This window comes from Heptranchias perlo, chromosome 25 (assembly GCF_035084215.1).
Source record: "Heptranchias perlo isolate sHepPer1 chromosome 25, sHepPer1.hap1, whole genome shotgun sequence".
Lineage (NCBI taxonomy): Eukaryota > Metazoa > Chordata > Chondrichthyes > Hexanchiformes > Hexanchidae > Heptranchias > Heptranchias perlo.
In genome coordinates this window covers 29,635,494-29,656,423 of record NC_090349.1, presented here as the reverse complement: position 1 = coordinate 29,656,423, position 20,930 = coordinate 29,635,494, and the positions used below count along the sequence as shown (strand labels likewise).

At 39.2% G+C, this 20,930-nt stretch overlaps 1 protein-coding gene across 4 annotated transcripts in view; it reads left to right on the top strand.

Annotated features, from left to right (window-relative positions):
• The window catches only part of ap1b1 (adaptor related protein complex 1 subunit beta 1), an 87,280-nt gene extending 81,499 nt beyond the window's left edge, over window positions 1-5,781 (top strand). For all 4 annotated transcript variants that reach the window (XM_068005908.1, XM_068005907.1, XM_068005909.1 and 1 more), the window contains 2 exons: window positions 2,399-2,553; window positions 5,074-5,781. In XM_068005908.1, coding sequence (XP_067862009.1) covers window positions 2,399-2,553; window positions 5,074-5,148 — 230 coding nt within the window. In that variant the 3' untranslated portion in view covers window positions 5,149-5,781. The remainder of the gene's footprint in view (window positions 1-2,398; window positions 2,554-5,073) is intronic.
• The last annotated feature ends 15,149 nt before the right edge of the window (window positions 5,782-20,930 follow it).

Sequence of the window (20,930 nt, the reverse complement as noted above, 5' to 3'; positions counted from 1 at the left end):
TTCATCTAGTGACCCAATCAAGAAAAGGCAAAATTATTGCATAGAAGATAACAGCTTTTCAATGGAGTGGGAATTCAAACCCTAGTATTCAACAGATTGCAATTTAAACTGCCGTTCACCTCTTCCATTGCATGAGATTTAGGTCTAGTTGTGGTTGTGTAACAGGATATTTAACTGTTTTGTGAAGACACTATGTAATCCTACAGACCTCCCAGAAATAACTCAACCAAAACACTTGCACCAAAATGTAATTACAAAAACTAGCTAGTAATTATCCTAATTTAACTGGCTTTTGCTGAAAGTGTATAGGGACAAGAAAGTGAGATGTATTGTAACACCATGTACATTTAACAGACTAAAATACTTTCTAAAAAAAAATATTGTGTAGGAGTGGGATGTAATGAAAACCTGAAAATGATCCAAATGGAGCCATTTCAAGTTAATTAACATGCACACCACCTTCTATCCTCACTTAAGTTTTTGTTTACAATAATGGTGGCTGACAATAGGAAAAACTTCCTTTTTGATTGGAAGTGAGAAAGCAGAGTTTGTTTTCTCCAATTATCTGGTCTGGTGGCAGCATATGACACACGTGGCAATTTTTTTTCCTTCAACAAGAGGTGATATGCAATCTCTGGCTCAGTGCTTTTCCCGGTTAGTTTAATCAAATAAATGCCTGATTCCTCTCAGTATTGTAGTCGAGTTCAATATTGCTTTAGGTGTTGGGCTGATCATATCTGTTTTATGAAGTGAATCATTTTGCCTTGCATTGGCAGATGTGATACAGGAATTGTGTTTTTCCTTTTGATGGACTTGAATAACATGCACCACTTGTTGAATTTGAATCTTGAGATTCTGCTTTGCCCATTACTCTTGTCCATAAATGTTTTTAGACTAGGTTATTTAAAGCCGTTAACTTTAATCTGTAAAGAGTATTTGTGAAGCAACAAATTAAACATCAAAATGTAATTTTAAAAACTACCTAGTAATTATTCGGACTAACTGGTTTACTTCCATAAAACTGAAACACAATCTCCTTTCAAAATCACATCTGAATATATTTTGTTATTGCACCAGCAGAAACCTTTCAATGTGCTAGAACTCTAATGACACTGGTTCTTGGAACATTATCAAGGGGTTTGATATTATTGAAGCAAAATAGTTGAGATATAACATTGTATTGCTGAAACCCAGCTGATTATTAATTTTTGCTCTGCTCTGTTTAGGAAGCAAGTCCTCGTCTGTTAATTGAATTTAACATTCCCATTGAATAAATTGTTATTCCAAATGGAAGAATTTATTCTAAGCAATAACGTTAAAAGATGGCATTTTCTTAATTGGGAAATCCCTAGAGTTGAACTTGTCATTGCTGTGCACTGAACATAGAGTATAATTAAAATAAATGTATGTGGAAACTTGATTACCGTGTGACCAGTTTATGAATTGTTTTAAATCAATAAAACCAGATTTTTGTAGGTTCAAATTGTTAACATTTAATAAATAATATCTTGATGGTTAGATTAAGATGAATTATGTAACTCCTTGGCACTAAAGGCTTGTCTGAAACAAGGTTTAAAAACTTGTTCCTCTAAGACTGCAGTGTAAACATTGTTCCAAGTTCACACATTAAAGGATGTACTGCATTAGGCTATGGAAAATCTGACTTGACCATTGAAACACCAGTACAGTATGGCAGTCACCACCAGTTTAGTAACGTCTTTTTTTTCCTGAGTCTTCTGAAACTGCACTCTGTTATGCCCTCTGAGGTGGGAAAAAATCATGAAGTTTATTATTGGTACAATAACACTTTTTGCAACACTAGAATCAAAAGTAATCTTTCAAAAAAGGATACTTGTAGATTTAAATTTTGAGTTGTATTTGAATTTTTATGCTTCGTCTCGAAAGTCCCGATACATTACCTGATTAAAGGAGCATGTGAGGGTCATGATTCCAGTGTATGAAACTGAGAGCAAAGCTGGCTGGCTTGTTCTCCACATTTTTCACTCTAGGTGAATCTTCCACTTATTTTCTTTCCGGGTGGCCAGCTGAAATTAGGATACCTGTGGGAGGTAGAGCTTTATCTTGCTGCTTCATAGTGCATTACATTGGGACATTCAGTAATGTGAAACCTTGGAGGCTATTACCAAGGAGCCAAACAACATCTGTTTTATCTGTTCAGTTCATTTATTATATTGGCTACCTACTATTTCCATCAGGTGTAGAGGCTGGCCTCAAAAAATAATTTTCCATGCTGATGACCCAGAGCGCTTCAGTGATAAATACTGATAATGGTGGATGCTGCAAACTTACGCACAAGTTTGAATAATAGAATTTGACTAGTTTTTGTGCTTTTTTTGATTAAAAGATTGCTGAAATTAATTATTTTCTAAACCTACAGATGCAGTCACTAATAAGCTTCAAAGCAATAATATTTTTACGGTTGCAAAGAGGAATGTTGAAGGGCAAGATATGTTATATCAGTCCCTAAAACTGACCAATGGCATCTGGGTTTTAGCAGAGCTTAGGATCCAACCTGGCAACCCCAATTACACGGTAAGTGTTGAACAATGTATTGTCTCCTTTTACACTTTTAAAGTTTTTACTCTGTTCATTGATATTTGAAATTCTTATTTTTGTGTAATGCTGAATATTTTATTGAGAAGGAGGGGGGTGGTGGACTATATTTTCCCACTTTTTCCTTTTGTGATGTGTTGTGTAGGATATGTTTTTATGTACTTCAGATACTGCAATTCAGTTTGTTGCTAGCATTCGTTTTAACAGAAGCCAATACAGATTCAGGAAACCTGTTACAAACTATTTGTTCCTGCCTTATTTAGTGGCAGCTTTATAGACGCTCCCCTCAACTTTTCTCATTCTACTTGAAGTGGAATAAGATCTTTCACAAATTATTCAGAATGATGTTTCATTTCTAAGTTTTATGGCTGTCGTATATTGCATAAAAATCAGTTTTACCACTTAATGTACTTCTAAATTGTCCACTGTTTAGAAGTGAACTTAATTACTGTTAAGTATTAAACTTGGTAATACAGTAATGTAATTTGACTATGTCTTAGTTTAAATTCTTTTGTTGTCTTGTTTTGTAATATGCATCATTGTGTAGTCTTCCCTATGTGTGTGTTCTTAATGTTTTGCAGCATTATGTCCCTACATGCCATTTGTGTATTAATCAAGACTAGGTTTTTTTTCTATTTCTGTTGGGGAAAAGCTGTAGTATTATAGTTACGTTTTTTTTTCCTTTGTTGCATGCCTGCCATGGTGGTTTTGTCCTACGGGTCAGGATTTGGAGGTTAGCAATTCATTTAATTTCAGTCAGTTGCAAAAACTTGCCACTTCCATTCTTTGCCCTATGCTTGTGCCGTGTCGTTTTTGCTATGCTTTGCTGGCTAGCTTTTTCTGATGCCTATTTTCAGTGTTGCTGATTCACTATCCCATGATGACTGGATCAGCCTTTTACCGTCAACTCCCCAAATAAGTAGTTGATTAGAACTTAAATTGTAAACGCAGGGTTTGATTTGGTTCTGATGATGCTGAAATTATATTCAGTAACTGATTTCTGTCTTCAGGAAATTTTAAGCAATGTGATTTATCTTTGTTACAAACTCCAATGCCACTTGCAAGAGCTTAACTGTGAATTAAGCATTATAATTAAAAATTATTGGTGGTCAGAATTCCTTAGTCCTGTTTATGTTTCTCATCACATTGAGGATTATGATTAATTGTAAATTGAACAGGGGATGGAAGGTACAGAGTTGTTACATTTTTTTTTAAAGTACAGATTACATCTGACATCATGGATGGTCTATTTTTGGCCAAACTATCAATCCCTCCTATATTTTTATACAACATGTTTTGCTTACAGCACTCATTTAATTGACATAAACTGTGGGGGGCATGGAGGGGAAAATTGGTACTCACCAGGTGAGCAGCTGAATTTGATGCTGTGTGCGCAAACAGGGCATCATTGTTTCAGCAGTGATATGTACAGGCCATAATCAACTCCTGAAGCTGGTAACATGTTGTATAACTTGCTGCTTAAATATTTATATGAAGCAATTTTATGTGTTTGATGTCATAATTCAGAAGCCACGAGGTAAAGTATGAATGCTCAAAAATGTTTATCCCAATAATGCAGCAGTGCCATTATATAATACCTATGGTACATAACGCAAAGCAATGTTCTGTAGGGTGTGCATATAAAAAGGGAATCTTTACATCCATTTACTCATTCTTTTCAGTTTTCATGTCTCTTTTGCTTGCTAATTAGAAAACCACTCTTACATTTATTGTCGAAGTCCAGAGGGAGATGTCGGGCAATTATTGCTTTATCTCTGATGGAAATCAATGCTGTATAGGTTGAAAAATTATCTTCAGTGCATTATCAAAAAGTGTAAACAGGGTATTTATTTTTTCCTTTTTACTTAAAAGGATTTGTTGCATAAAACCACAGGCTGTACCATTCACATTGGTACATTTCATCGATATCCTTTATCTGTTCCCTGCACGTAGTGGTTCAAAGAACCTGCAGCTGTGACCTTTACTGGTTACAAATTGGATTATTCATACAATTTAATTAAAAAAAGAGTGGTTTTCGCCTTCATTGCTATTCAATGGAGCCTTTTGTTTGGAGAGGCTGTGTATCATTACCTGCTGTTTTTATACTTGTCTGCTGGTATGAATGAGCTGATTTACAGCCACCCGGTGGTTTCATGTTCAATGCTCTGCTGGTTTGATCAATGTTAAATTCATGAAGTGCCAAATGCTGCTCTTTTTCAAACCAATGCAATGGTAAAGCCTAAATCGGTTTAAAAATTAGCTAGAGTTCACTAAAATCATAATTCTTGGAGGTAATGGCCACATTTGCATATATAATTAATGCACATTGAAATGTGATGTCCTCGTTGAAATGGGCACACTCCATTTTTCTAATGTAAGCATGTAATCTTCAGACAAGGGATAGTTTACAAGATGCTCTCTCAGCATGGCCAATGCAATAAAACTCTTGGGGGGCCCTATACTTATGCTATTGATCATATTGCTACCTTTTTGTTACAGTTATCACTGAAATGCAGAGCCCCAGAGGTATCCCAACATGTTTTCCAGGCATATGAAATAATTTTGAAGAATTGAGCAATTTGAGGACATATCACTGGCAGAAGATCCCTGCGGTTGTGTTGTTTAATTTCCCTTGTTTATTTCAGAAGCCTATAAGCACTGATAATGGACAGAATTTATAAATGTGACACCCTGGTGCCACTGAAGAAGTTGCATTATTGTGAAGGGTATTTATTGTATACTCAAGATCTCAGAGTATATTGACCCATTGACACTAAAGTCTATTGTATAATCCTAGTATATCTAAATCCATTATTCCGCTGATAACTAGCTCTAAATACAAGATTCAGATATTTGCTATGTTGATTTGTCTTAAAACCTGGTCATATGAATGTAATGTAATATCATGACATGGTGAATTGCCTAGTGTGTGAAGAGGCTGTGCTCAGTACACCACCATTCCAGCTGTTGGGTGATTGTCCTTGTTTGAATTTGTATCCTCTTCATAATGTGTGATGTGACTTTAAAATTTTGTGGTATGACATTTTATGTGTATTTGTACACTAGTAATATGGTTCATGCTGATGATATGCTCTTTGGGTTCCACCATTGCAGCTGATGTTAAGGTGTTAATCAATAGTCATTTCAGAAATAAACTGGACTTGTGGGGAAAAAGTACCCAGGAGGCTGATTTGAATGTGTAACAAATTGACATTTTTATCTCTTTTTATATGACATATCTGACAGTGCACTAGCTTTAGGGAAAATTATTGTTTCATCAGATTTAACATGAACATTTTATATTAGGTTAAATTGTTCCCCTTTTATTATAAACTGATTTGTACAGCAATTCACATCCTAATTACAAAGTTAAGTTCATTTTCGGAAGGTAAAAACCAGGGTAAATTAAGTACAAATGCAGTGCCATCAATAAGGGGAATACATTGGGCTGCTGTTTCCTGCCATGCCGCCTCTCACTCAGCCTCTTGCCTCTGCTGCCCCTCTTCCTCTCCCATTATTATGAAAAGCAGGGTTCTGCCAATTAGGAAGGCCATTCCAACTGCTTCTGAACACGTGGGTGGGTTGCAGTGACACGGATGGCACTTTGGTTAAGTATAGTGCAGGTCTTGGCAAGAATTTTTTTTAAATCACTAAGGTTAGTTAGACTGATATTAGGTGACTTTGGGCCATACTGGGCCTAAATTTTTGGATTTAAATCTATGCCGGCGCATTATTTGTGCAAAGCTGACCTTTTGTATAGGACGCGGAGCTATGTAAATGAGCAGCTGAAGGTTTTGGCAGATGTATCTCAGAAGTGGCACAAGGGATCAATGAAGTTCACCCATAGTGATGTTTTGGCATAAAACCTGTCTGTAAATCAGTTACACACAAATTTCTTCTGGGGGGGAGGGGGCGGGAGAGACAGAGTGGAGTTGCACTTACACCATAGTTACGCTGAAAAATTATGTCATTCTCTTGGGGGGGTGGGGGGGGAGGGTGGAAGTGTTTGGGCTTTGCACTGAAGAGTACGTTATTCACCAAAGGTCTCTTCCACTTACTGTGGCACAGATCTTCCAGTTGATGAGGCCTGTAGAAGAAGATAGAAAAAATGAACCAGCTTCAAATTTTTTATTAGCACCCTAAGATGTTTGCAAATATATAACTCATTTAAGAAATAATTGGATGCTACAATGGGAGAAGAGCATTAGGATCTCTCTGGATGGACAGGCCAAATGGCCTCCCTCATCTAAAATTATCTTGTGAACTTATCAATTGCACAATTTGGAGTGCAAAAGTGGGAGACACAATAAGGGTGGGAAACTGCTGGGTCCAAGTCCAAATGTGACCAATATTTCCTTTTTAGAGAAGGGGGTAATGAGAAATATTCTCATGGTTAGTATAGTTTACTCAATAAACCTTTTCAATTTAATTTTAGAAGTTCCATTTAGTTAATTTTTGTAACTGCTATGTTGGTTTTCAAAACAAAATATTTAACCCTTGATATTTTAAATAAACTTAGGCCAAATTAGCTAAGAGTGAGTGATTATAAACCTTGAAAATTAAAAAATTTTTACCAAGCTTTGGTACCTTGACCTATTCCCATTCTGTATAATGTTTGTTACATCAGAGAAGTTTGACACTTTGGAGAAAATACCTGGAAGAAAATTAATAGATCTATTTATAAGATTTGTAATATGATGAAGGGAGTAGATTGTGTGTGTAGACAGTTTGTTTCAATTAAATAGATTAGGGAGGACCAGGGGTCACAATCTCCAGTTGTGTAAGGCCAGAACTAGGTTAGATATTAGGTGGTTCTTTTCCCAGAGAATAGTGGACCTGTGGAACAGGCTGCCGGCTTGTGCGGTGAAGCCCTTCAGGCAAGAGCTGGACCTGTTTCTGGCTGGGGAGAAGATCACATCATACAAAAGGTAGGTACTGTAGAACATTAATCAAGGCCAGTGTGGTCTCCCGCCAGTTTCGACCGCCTAAGGGGGTTGGAGAGGAATTTTCCAGATTCTTTACTCCCTAATTGGCCTGGGTTTTTAACCTGGTTATTCGCCTCTCCCAGGAGATTACATGGCTTTCGGGTGGGGAGCGTATTTATTGTGATGCACAAGTCATCACAGTTGTGTGGGACAGGTTGGATGGACCAGTGAGTCGTTTCCTGTCAGTCATTGTTCATATGTTCGTATTTGCTGTTGTGTGTCCTCTAATCTTACTCTAGTAGATTTTGATAAAATCGAATTATTTATGTTTCCATACTATCCTTCTCTATCTCCTCGCTTCTATTGTCCAGCTCAGTGGGGCTGCCCTTGCTTGGTTCCGCTTTTACCTATTTGATTGTAGCTGAGGATTTCCAGCAATGCCTTCTTTTCCAGCTGCAGCACAGTTATCTCCAGGGTCCCCCAAGTATCCATGCTTGGCCCTTCCCTCTTCCTCATCTACATGCTGCTCCTTGCTGACATGACATCATCTGCAGCCATGGGACCATCTTCCACATATATGCTGATGACATCCAGCCCTCTCGACAGACTACTTGTCCAACATCCAGTCTTGGATGAGACACGGTTTCCTCCTGCTAAAAGTTGAGAGGACCAAAGCCGTCATCTTCAGTCCTTGCTACTGAATCCATCCCCCCCTCCCCCAGATGACTGTCTTATGCTGAACCAGACTGTTTGCAACCTCGGTGCCCTATTCGACCATGAACTGAATCCAACCCCATAACCCCTACATCATAAAAGCTGCCTACTTCCACTCCCACCCCTTCCTCACTCCGACGTGGACTCGATGGGCCGAATGGCCTCCTTCCGTGCTGTAACCTTTCTATGATTCTGTCTGCCAATGAATGACTCATCCATGCTTTTGTCACCTCCAGGCGCAACTATTCCAATGTCCCCTGGACTGACTATCCAAAATTCTGCTGCTAGTATCCGTTCCCACACCAAGTGTCACTTATCCATCTCCTCTATCCTAACTGGTTTCTGGACCCCAATGCCTCAAATTTAAAATTCTCATCCTTGTGTTTAAATACCATCATAGTCTTGCCCCTCCTTATCTCTGTAATCTCCTCCAGCCCTACAACCACACACCCCTCATTCCACTGACTCCAGTCTCTTGTACATCCACCCCTCCCTCTGTCCCACTATTTACTGCCTTGCTTTCATGACCCCACTCTATGGAATTTCCTTCCTAAACGCCTGTGCCTCTCCACCGCTCCTGCTTTAAGATCCTCCTTGATACCCACCTCTTTGACCAAGCCTCCTAATATCTCCTTTAGTTTGGTGTCCGTTTTTTTGATTATGGCTTTGTGAAAGGCCTGGGACATGTTTCTACATTAAATGTGCAATAGAAATGCAGGTTATTTCAACCCTAAAATCAACATATTACTATGCATCTAAGTTTTTGGACGACAAATGAATTCTTTGTTTTGTGATTTTTTTTTAATGTTTCACAGCACATTACAGGAATGCAGTGTGAAATATGATTGATGAAAAGTAACATATTACCCATCATTTTAACCCTTTTACACTTTTGACGATTGCATTTACGCTCTGTCACCAAAATGAGGAATGAAAATGAATGGCTCCCCATTCTCTCCTTCATAACCGAGCAGGCCTCAAACACTGGTCTCCTTTTGAGAGTATGGCTAGTGTTTTTATTTGGTTAGGAAAACGAGGTGGAAGGAGGAATGGAAATGTATCTATTATCTGACTCTGTAATTTGGTGATCAATCAGTAGGTGAATAATAAAGTGAAACCTGAAATGGAACATCTATCTTACTCATCCCTTCTGCTGTCCAAAAGCTTCATCTCTTAAATATAGCTGGAGGAAATGAGCATAAATGCGAGCCCAGGACGGAATTAAATCAAGTTCCAATCTCTGATGCTGCACACTAATGCATTGAATCGCCAGAGACCCAAACAAAATTACATTTCACTCCAGCAATTTTAAGAATGAAAAATGTTACATAATTATGTACATTTCTTGAATTCTTTAACAGTCTGAATTAGAAATGTAGTTTGGTTATATTTTACATGTTAAGTGTATAGATTGTAAAGAGATTTTAACCTTATAATAAGTAACAAATCTCATTTCTATTAAAGCAATTGCTAACTAAAGTCCTTTGAGCATCTTTTACCAAGTGTCAGCTTGGCTTAGTGATGGCCTTCTTGTCTCTGAGCCAGATAATCCTGAGTTGAGGCCCCATTCCAGGTATTTGAGCAGAAATTTAGCCTTACTTGGGACTGTACTGTCTGCTAGACTGCCTCCATTCCAGTATCTAGTCTGCTTCAGGCTCAACTTTCTGTTCCTCCATTGGCAATTTTTTACTCTGCGCTGAGCTAGCTTTGATCTGTTTCTGCTGGTTCCCATCCTGCTCTGGATTCTGCTCCCTGCTGCTGAATGTTCTCTGCATTGCTGCTTTCCACTTGCTCCCCATAGCTGCTGAGTCACTTATCCTTCTGAACTTTGCTATCACTTATCACTTCGCTGGACTGGGTTGAATCAGCTCCTCAGTTCCTACTGCCAGTGCCGATATTGTGTGCTCCTCCCCTCTGACCAGCTCCCTCATCTGCTCTGATCCTGTCAATTTTACCTTTCACCCTCTCCTAGCTCCCTGAACTTCACTGCTTTTGGTCCTTGTGTTTCACTCCCAGTGCCCCTCGTTCCTGTACTGGCACATCAGATCTGCTGACATCTGAGGCTACTATGCACCTCCGCTGGACCACTGGATCAACCTCTGCTGGCTTGTGGTCAATGCTCCACTCTTCGGCCCTCTGTTTCCACTGCACTGTCTCCAGCAGTGCACCCACTGATGCTCTGCCTCTCCTAGAGCTGGTTTCACTCACTCTCCACAACTGTGTCAACCTGGACAGTGGTTCGTCGATGTTCAAAACTGACTTCACACTGACTACATCTGTCTACTTTCACCTCCGTAATATCACTTGCCTCTACCAATGCCTCAGCCCTTTTGTGATTGAAACACTCATTTTTTTTTTTTTGTCGCCTCCAGGCCCAACTATTCCAATGTTCTCCATTGTCCACATTCTGTAAACTTCGGCTCAGCCAAGACTCTGCTGCCCATATCCTATTCCACATCAGCTCCTGCTCTCCCATCGCTTCTGTCCTTGCTGACCAACATTGGCTCCCAGTTCCCCAGTGCCTCCAATTTAAAATTCCCATCCTCGTGTTTAAATTCCTTCATGGCCTTTCCCCTCCCTATCTCTGTAACCTCCTACAAGTCTTGCAACACCACCCCCCCCACCCCCAAATTTTCCATTTCTCTAACTCTGGCCTCTTACACATCCCCCCCTCCCTGCCTTTTCCCCATCGTGGCTGTGCCCCAAGCTCTGGAATTCTCTTTCACCTCCCTATCTCCCTCTCCTCCCTTAAGACCATTCTTAAAAACCAAGTTTTTGGTTGCCCCTCAAGTATCCCCTTCTTTGGCTTGGTGTCAATTTTTGTCTGATTACACTTCTGAGCACCTTGGGCCATTTTTCTAGATTAAAGGTGCTACTCAAATGCAGGTTATTGTTGACACTCCAATGCAGTGCTGATGGTCAGTGGTGCCATATTTCAGATGAGACATTAAATCAGAGTCCCATCTGTTCAAGTGGATAGAAAATATTCCATCAAGAGCAGAGGAGTCCTCCTGATGTCCAATGCAACTTAAAATAGATTAACTTGTCATTTATCTTCCTGCTGATTGTGGAATCTTGCTGTGCACAGATTGGCTGCTGTGTTTGTTTATATCACAGTGACTACATTTCCAAATAATTGGCTGTGAAGTGGAGGATGAGAAAGGCGCTATATAAATACAAGTTCATTCATTTCTTTACATTAGAGATCCACTGATTTCTCTGGTCACTGTTTGCTGCTCTGCAATAAACAAACAGTGCACTGTTTATAATGTTGGATTGGTCCTAATATTGCATTATTCTTCCATCCAGTGTTTTTTTTTCTTTCCTGGGCCATGAAGGGATTCAATTTCTGAAGCCCATCAGCTTGCGGTCTGACTTTGAGGCCCATCCAACCTTAAGCGATACCGCTCGAGTAGATTTCAGCTCAGCTCAGCTCAGCAGAACCTACATTTGTAGTATTGCATACACTAGAAAGATTTGGAATTATGGTTGAAAGGTCCAAATTTTGGTTCATGGAGCCTGCCCCCTTTTCTTAAATACTCTGAACTCTCTCAGTATAGTAGATTTATCTGGTTGCATCCTCCCATTCATCTCCTGTCTCTTGATGAGTAGGCCATAGAATCAGCAAATTTACAGAACAGAACGAGGCCATTCAGCCCACTGCTCCTGTGCTGGTGCTAACTCTTCAACCAGACATATCTCTTCCCATTTTCTTGCCTTTTCTCTCCATCCTTTTCAAGTACTTATTCAATTTACTTTTAAATGATATAGTCTCCATAACAATAGCCACTTGTGCTAAAGTAATTCCCACTGTTCTGCTACCATCTTGAAAATGGGGACAAACCAATGATGGCAATTCTGTATCAGGTAATTTGTGACAGGTGGACAGTTTTGTGTATTAACGCATCTCTACACTTCTCATCTACACTAACCCCAATATCTGTTGCAATGTTTGTTCCTTTGTTTTAATATTTGACTTGAAATATTCTTTGCCATGCTAATTTTGTTGATTATTGGAAGAAAACATGCAAATACTCTGCAGTTGACTTTAAAAAAAAGAGTTGTGTGATACCCCTTTTACCATAACAATTAATGAATTGGAATTCAAGAAGTTCTCATCCAAATACATGAGACTTATGAATATATTTTTCTCAGTTCTGACCACTTGTTTGAATCATAAATGTCACATTATGAAAAATAAATCTTTATAGCTTTTATTTTTGTACCAATGAAAGTGCTATTGACTGTATTTATTGAAGCTCAGTACTTTAACAGCTTGCACAGCAATAATAGGACATTGCAGTGGGGACACCAGTGTACAGTTGGATTATTGAGTTATTGGAACTAAATGCTTGAAAGATCAGATCAAAATGAACATCATTACACTAGATCAACTGTATATCTTTAAAATTTAAGGGTCTTTCATCCAAATGTCCCAGATTACCACACATGGATCAGTATCCTGGCACTTCTAACAAAATGCTGAAATGCAGTTGAATATGATTTGTGCCCATGATTTTCCATGTATCAAATTAACAACTTTATTTATACCATTTAGAATGGAAGAGAAATATGAATTTGTCAGAATTTTCTCAAATACTGCAAAGCAGTTGGTGCTATGAGACGTCTGGAAGTAGTGTGTGCCAGGGAAAAGATGCATAGCAAAAAGTGGATTGAGTGGTACAGTAGGTTAAAAGGACCTTATTAAAATCCAGCTCAGACGACAACTGCTATTGAAGTGCAGTTTGCTATTTTTATATGGTCCCCTTAATGCAGCAAAATGTCCTAAGACATTTCACAGTACAGGGTTCAGACCTGAGTAGGAAAGAAAATTAAGGATGGTTGCTAAAACGATTTTAAGGAGGCTTTTGAAAGTGGGTGTCAGCCTTGGCTCAATGGTGGTACTCTCACCTCTGGGTCAGGTTGTGGGTTCAAGTCCTACCCCAGAGACTTGAGCACATAATCTAGGCTGACGTTTTAGTGTAGTACTAAGGGAGTGCTGTTGGAGGTACTGTCTTTTGGATGAGACATTAAACTGAGGCTCCATCTGCCCTTTTAAATAGATGAAAAAGATCCCATGGCACTAATTTGAAGAGGAGCAAGGCAGTTCTCCCTGGTATCCAGGCTAATATTTATCTCTCAAGCAACATCAGTTTTTTTTTAAAATGCTTGTCATTATCTCATTGCTGTTTGTGGGACCTTGCTATCTGCACATTGGCTGCCATATTTCCTACATTACAACAGGGACTGCACTTCAAAAGTATTTCATTAGTGGTAAAGCACTTTGGGACATCCTAAAGTTGTGAAAGGCGCTATATAAATGCAAGTTCTTAGAGTGGGATATAGCAAGTTGAAAGTGTGGGGCGAAGGCAGCTGAAGACACTGCCACTTAGAGAAGAGGGAGGGAGGAATAGACAGTATAGCATCACTGGAAAAGTAGAGGGTGCAAGCAGGGACGTGAGGTTGTGGAAGTAGGGTGGAGTGAGGTCATGGAAATATTTGTAGATGAGGACAAGGATTTTGAAATCGATGTACTTGGGGATTGGAGAGCTTTAGAGTGCAGCAAGGATACCTATAGGGAGCATAGAGACTCTTACTGGAAATGGAAATATATCACAGTGGTGGTCTCATGAGGTTGGGGCAGAGGCAAATTAGGGGGCAGAATACTTTATTCTGCAGCTTACCATGCTATGCCTGACCTGAGAGTGCTTGATGCTAATATAGTGCCCAAAACAGAAAATGGCCTATTCCCCAGCATCAATATTCCATACCTTGATGAGCACAAAATTCACAAGCAAACTGAAAAAGGAAGAAGAAACAAGAACCTTATTTTGTGTGTAAGGGGGAGGAGACCAGGAATCAACACACCACCACAATAAAATATTTAAGTCTGTGATGCATTTGTTTTCTTTTTCCAATGTTCTCTCATCTCTGAAGGTGGTCATTCAAGCTAGTGTATGTAGCCAGGGTGTTGGGACCTCTGCCAACTGGCCATTCTTCATGTGTGAATGTAGTTAAAGGATTGGTTAGCTAACAGGAAACAGAGTAGGCATATATGGGTCATTTTCAGGTTGGCAAGATGTGGAGTGCCACAGGGATCAGTGCTTGGGCCTCAACTATTTACAATCTATATCAATAACTTGGATGAAGGGACCAAATGTATGGTTGCTAAATTTGCTGATGACACAAAGGTGGGTAGGAGAGTAAGTTGTGAGGAGGACATAAGGAGTCTGCAAAGGGATATAGGTAGGTTAAGTGAGTGGGCAAAAATTTGGCAGATGGCATATAATGTGGGAAAATGTGAACTTGTCCACTTTGGCAGGAGAAATAGAAAAGCAGTATATTTAAATAGAGATTGCAGAACTCTGAGGTACAGAGGGATCTGGGTGTCCTAGTACATGAATCACAAAAAGTTAGTATGCAGGTACAGTAAGTGATTAGGAAGGCAAATGGAATGTTGTCATTTATTGCAAGGGGAATGGAATATAAAAGTAGAGATGTTTTGCTACAGTTGTGCAGGGCATTGGTGAGACCACATCTAGAATACTGTGTGCAGTTTTGGTTTCCTTATTTAAGAAATAATTGCTTTGGAGGCACAGTTCACTCGACTGATTCCTGGGATGAGGGGCTTATCTTATAAGGAAAGGTTGGACAAGTTGGGCCTGTATACTTGAGTTTGGAGAAATGAAGGGTGATCTTATTGAAACATATAAAATCCTGAGGGGACTAAAGGGTTAGATGCTGAGGAGATGTTTCCCCTTGTGGGAGAGACTAGAACTGGGGGCCACAGTTTAAAAATAAGGGGTCTCCCATTTAAGACATGAGAATTTTTTTTCTCTGAGGGTCGTGAGTCTGTGGAACTCCCTTCCCCAGAGAGCGTTGGAGGCAGGGTCACTGAATATTTTTAAGGCTGAGTTAGATAGATTCCTGATTAACAAGGGAGTCAAAGGTTATAGTAGGTAGATGGGAAAGTAGGGTTGAGGTCACAATCAGATCAGCCATGATCTTATCAAATGGCAGATCAGGCTCGAAGGGCTGAATGGCCTACTGCTCTTAATTCGTATGTTCGTATTTGACAATTCAACACAGACTGAGGACAAAAGCTTGGGGCCTTTGTGATCTGTGTGGCTCAGTTTCATACGAGGGCAGGGCATTTGTCAACTGAGTTTTTTGGAAAAGAATTGTGTAACAGTATTAAACATTTTTTAAAGTCCAAGAAATGCATTTTAGGAAACTTTCGTGGTTTAAGAAAAAGTAAAAACTTTGTTTTAACGATTAGATGTTACAGATCAACAATAGTACGTAAGAAAGCTTTTGTAATTGAAGTATTAAAAGGACAATTCATTTGATCAAAAATTGTCCACCTTGCAAAGTTCCTAGCAGAGAATACCCAACTGAGCCTCCTTGTCAGCTCCCCTTGCAACTGCTTGATGATAATGGATAATGATCTGCAGCATATGTGCTGTAGATAATATTTAAAATGCTATTGGGAAAAATCAATATTCAAATGTATTCACAATATTTTGCATTTTTTATATTGACTTTTTACTGCTGAATTAGAAAACTTTATTTTGTTTGCATGTGTTGAATTTGAAATGATTAAAATATCTTTTACCAACTGGCATCTGTCAATTAGATTAATTGCAAATATTCCTATAACTCCAGATTATATTTAATACTTTTTATGGAAAGAATTGAAGCTATGTTTAGGCTTCTTTTGAAGCTTCTACTTTTTCAAAATATTGCATATTAGTCATTAACTTGGAATAACTTGAGAAAAACAGAAACCGTTGGGCCATATCATATGAAACCCTGCAGTTGGGTATCTGTTTCTGCATTGTCTGTCAGATTGAAGGATGTTTACTTCTAATATGATGTAATCAGATTTTCTGACCTTTGTAACCCCTTAATTATTTTATATGATACATTAAACTGTAGTGCAACAGTATCTGGACACCGATGTAACGACTTCATCAATTTCACTGAGTTATTTTGTGGAACTATTCTTGTGCAACTATTCTTGTGCAAATGTAGACAGTGTGTGACTGGCTAGTATAATGGATGAAATGTGCTCTTCCACTTAGTCTGATAAATCACTATACTGCAATACAATGATTTACTTTGACAGGTCAAAACATGGTTATTTTTTATAAAAGAAAGCGTATTGTGTGGAACTGGTAACATAATATTTCTATTGAAATATGGCGACCTATCATTTTCCTACTCTCCAATCCTTAGCTTTACTTTGCAAAACATTGAAAATATACCTAGCTGGGAGCTCGTTGGACCCCCACCTCCTTGAATAGTGATAGCAGTATAAACAGCCATATGTGAAAAACCAGTTGTAAAAGATAGTGACTTGGTATTTTGTCTTTGTAACAGTATTTTAATAAAAGCTAAAAATATATTTTATAATTTGCCTAAACTGAATTTATAAATGAGGCCAAATTAACATATTATTCCTAATAGCCTAATAATTGTACTCTCTTGTTTTTGTAAAGATAGAACATAAGTATTTTCAGTGATGACTATTTCAAATTAGTCCATATATTTTAATCTTTTAGCTTAATGAATCTAGTCTCTGTATTTAGTAAAATGTATCCTACTGTTGTTTTAAAGTAGTTAATGAAAGTGTGGAATATTTTACTCATCTCCTTGCTTTGCAATATTACTGAGGTATAGTTGAATAACATTGAGAGGGGGAGTGAATTTTCTGCCGATTAAGATGAGTGGTGTCAGTAATGAGAATTGGGTCATATTTCCACTTTTGTATTCAATGTTACCATAATATATTCTAAAGGCAGCTAACAACGTCAATTAATGTTGAACCATGAGTAGCTTTGTGCTGCCTAGTGGCACTCACTTAGAACTGGATGGAGACAGCAGAAACTAATTTCAACAATTATATTTATTTTAATGTTATGTGGGATAGCAACAGGTTATTGAGGACAAATAGTACTCTGTCCATGGACAAACATAAATTTTGTGAAATATTGGTTGGAACATTGCAGTGCAGATTGGGCAGAGAAAAACACAGGACAAATAGTACATGTGTTAATGTTTTAAAGAATGAGCATATCTGATTCAAGCTTTCTTGAGGGTCCCACTCCTCCGTGATTCTTTCCAGCCATCTCCATCAGTCATCTGACCCAGCACAGATTGTGCGTGATTATCAACCCAAGGACCCTGAACGTGTGTAACACAGAGATCTTGTTCTTTTACAACGGAGGTGTGTGGGTAGTGTTTTAGTTAATCTTTCTTAATCATCCGGAACAGACTAGAATGAATTCAACCCATGACCCTCAGTCGAAATTCAGTGCAAATACTCTTTTTTTCAAAAAGGACAAAGATCTGTATTCTGATTAAACTATTAAAATCGTATCAGCTTGGGTCAAGTAAAGTTTTACTTCAACAACATTTTTATTTGAACAATAAAGCCATACTGCATTACATAAGCTAAATGAGCAATGAAAAAGAGAAAAACAAAAGGACAAAAGAGTACATGTGTTAGAATGAGCATGTCTGATCCAGTAATGGTTTGCATGCACATGATTTATGGGTATACCATTGCTAGAACTTGTTTTTTTTTAACAGGGGTTAATGATTAAACAGAATAGTATGTGACTGAAAAAGAAATCACGTGATTTTAATTTTAATCCAGTGTAAGTAATTGCTCATGATTCATTCATGCATCCTATTGTCAATCATGCACAAATTACAAATACAAAAATCCACGATAACCTCAACTGCAAAATGAAACACCACTAAACTTCTGGAAGAAAACTTGTAATACAAAAATACTCATTGGGGATGTTGCATTATTTTAGGTCAAAAGCCACAACTGACTAATACAGTTTCTCCTTTGTCAAATACTATTTTGCAGTTATTATGCATAATGATGAGAACAAGGTGGTTAGTTTCCCTAAACATTCTTTAGAAGTATACATTTAAATGTTAAATAGCAAATATCTTAGAACAGGATAAAGATTGTAAGTATAAATTTGCACTTAAATCTTAATACTTATCAAACTAAAGAATGTCAATGCTGGCAATGATTAGTGTTGAGATGGGGGCTTTTTGTGGTTATGGATAAATCTCATAGTAACCAAGCTAAGACGAACCAAACTTGGAACGCTTTCAGCAAGCAGAGAGAGACGAAATGTTCATTCCATTGGCACAGGTTGGATTATAAATTAATCAACTCAATTAACAAGTGCAAAAACTAGCCCAATAAATCATCCGCACTCAAAGGACAGAAGTATAATCTGTAGATTCAGATTGCATTCAGAATTCATTAAAGCTTTGTAACTGGTTTACGGAGCCACAGAAGACATTGAAGCACTGGACGTAGTGCAAAGAACGGCAAGTTTCAGCCTTGGCTCAGCGTAGCATTCTTCTCTCTAAGTCAGAAAGTCATGTGGTAATGCCCTATTCCAGAGTCTTCAATACATATTGATATGTATTACTCAAAATAATTTCAGTTGGGATTCTAACAGGCTTGAATGGTTTACAGCATTGAATATGCCTCTGGTATTCTCGTTATAAAGAATATATAAAAATGACTCATGGTTTTGCTGGTTAAAGCAGTGAGCTATACAGACCAAGGAGGTCCTAGGTTGAGCACTTGGTTTGTGCTGAATAACGCAGGGCAGCAGTAGGGACCTATGTTTGGACCACTCGACTCCCGACTTCATTACAGCCTTGGTCCAAATGTGGACAAAAGAGCTGAATTCCAGAGGTGAGGTGAGAGTAACTGCCCCTGACAAGGCAGCATTTGACCAAGTGTGGCACCGAGGCGCCCTAGTAAAATTGAAGTCAATGGGAATCGGGGAAAACTCTCCAGTGGCTGGAGTCATACCTGGCACAAAGGAAGATGGTAGTGGTTGTTGGAGGCCAATCATCTCCGCTCCAGGCCATTGCTGCAGGAGTTCCTCAGGGCAGTGTCCTAGGCCCAACCATCTTCAGCTGCTTCATCAATGACCTTCCCTCCATCATAAGGTCAGAAAAGGGGATGTTCACTGATGATTGCACAGTATTCAGTTCCAATCGCAACCCCTCAGATAATGAAGCAGTCCGTGCCCGCATGCAGCAAGACCTGGACAACATCCCGGCTTGGGCTGATAAGTGGCAAGTAACATTCGTGCCAGACAAGTGCCAGGCAATGACCATCTCCAACAAGAGAGAGATAAAACCACTTCCCCTTGACATTCAGCGGCATTAACATCGCTGGGTATTTTGCTGCGAGTGACTCACCTCCTGACTCCCCAAAGCCTTTCCTCCATCTACAAGGCACAAGTCAGGAGTGTGATGGAATATTCTCCGCTTGCCTGGATGAGTGCAGCTCCAACAACACTCAAGAAGCTCGACACCATCCAGGACAAAGCAGCCCTATCCACCACCCTAAACATTCACTCCCTTCATTACTGGCATACCGTGGCTGCAGTATGTATCATCCACAGGATGCACTGCAGCAACTCGCCAAGGCTTCTTTGATTGCACCTCCCAAACCTGCGACCTCTACCATCCAGAAGGACAAGGGCAGCAGGCAACTGGGAACAGCACCACTTGCACGTTCCCCTCCACGTCAAATATATCACCATTCCTTCGTCGTCTCTGGGTCAAAATCCTGGAACTCCCCACCTAACAGCACTGTGGGAGAACCTTCACCACACGGACTGCAGCGGTTCAAAAAGGTGGCTCACCACCACCTTCTCAATGGCAATTAGGGATGGGCAATAAATGCTGGCATTGCCAGCGACGCCCACATCTCATGAATATAAAAAAAAATATTTGAGTTAGGGATGGGAAAATCAGGTGGGATTTTCTTTTCTGATTCCTGTCCATTGATCCCTGCTGTCAATGTACCTGTGGACGTAAATGAAGATAGGATCAGGTTAGGTTTCAATGATCCAAGTTTGAGTAGCCACTGACACTTGCTGCCTAGGCTCACATATGAAAAAAAGACTTCTTGGGTACGGTGCTGGTGGGAAGCCAACACCCATGGAACTGTATCCCAGAAAGTTGTCAACAACTTCAGGAAAATAAGAGATAAGAAAGTTGATAAAAACAGCTTTTTAAATGTAAGAAAATTTGAATTAAAAAAGACATTGTTATTCCTTCCTGAAGACCATATACAATTTACGCATTATGGACTCATGGTCGAGTAATCTACTGACACTTATCAGCTAGGCTCCCAAATGAAGAAAGGGCACTTGGGCAAAAGTATCAGTGGGTGGTTGGTACCTGTAGAACTGTACTTCAATATGACTTAGTGCCGTCGGGAGAGGAGGGGAGAAAATTTGAGGAAATAAAAACTGGTAGCAACTCTGGCTGGTTGAATTGACGTGTCAGCCAGTGGAGTGAATTAAGGCTGTGCCCATGGGGTGTACAGCTGTTGTAAACTTGGGCTGTTCATAATGATTTAGCAGTGCAGCAATCAACAAAGCTAATTAAATGTTGAACTACATGGCCAAATCAGTAGAACATAAGTCAGAGGAAGACGTGCTCTAGTCAGATCCCACTTTGAGTAGTGTGTCCAGTTCTTGTCACCGAGACACAAGGGATACAATGAAGCACTGGAGGCAGTGCAAAGAAGAGCCACAGTGTCAATTTTGCTCAGTGGTAGCATTCTTGCTTCTAAGTCAGAAAGTCATGTGTTCACGCTCCACTCCAGAGACTTCAGTACATATTCTAGGCCAACACTTCAGTGCAATACTG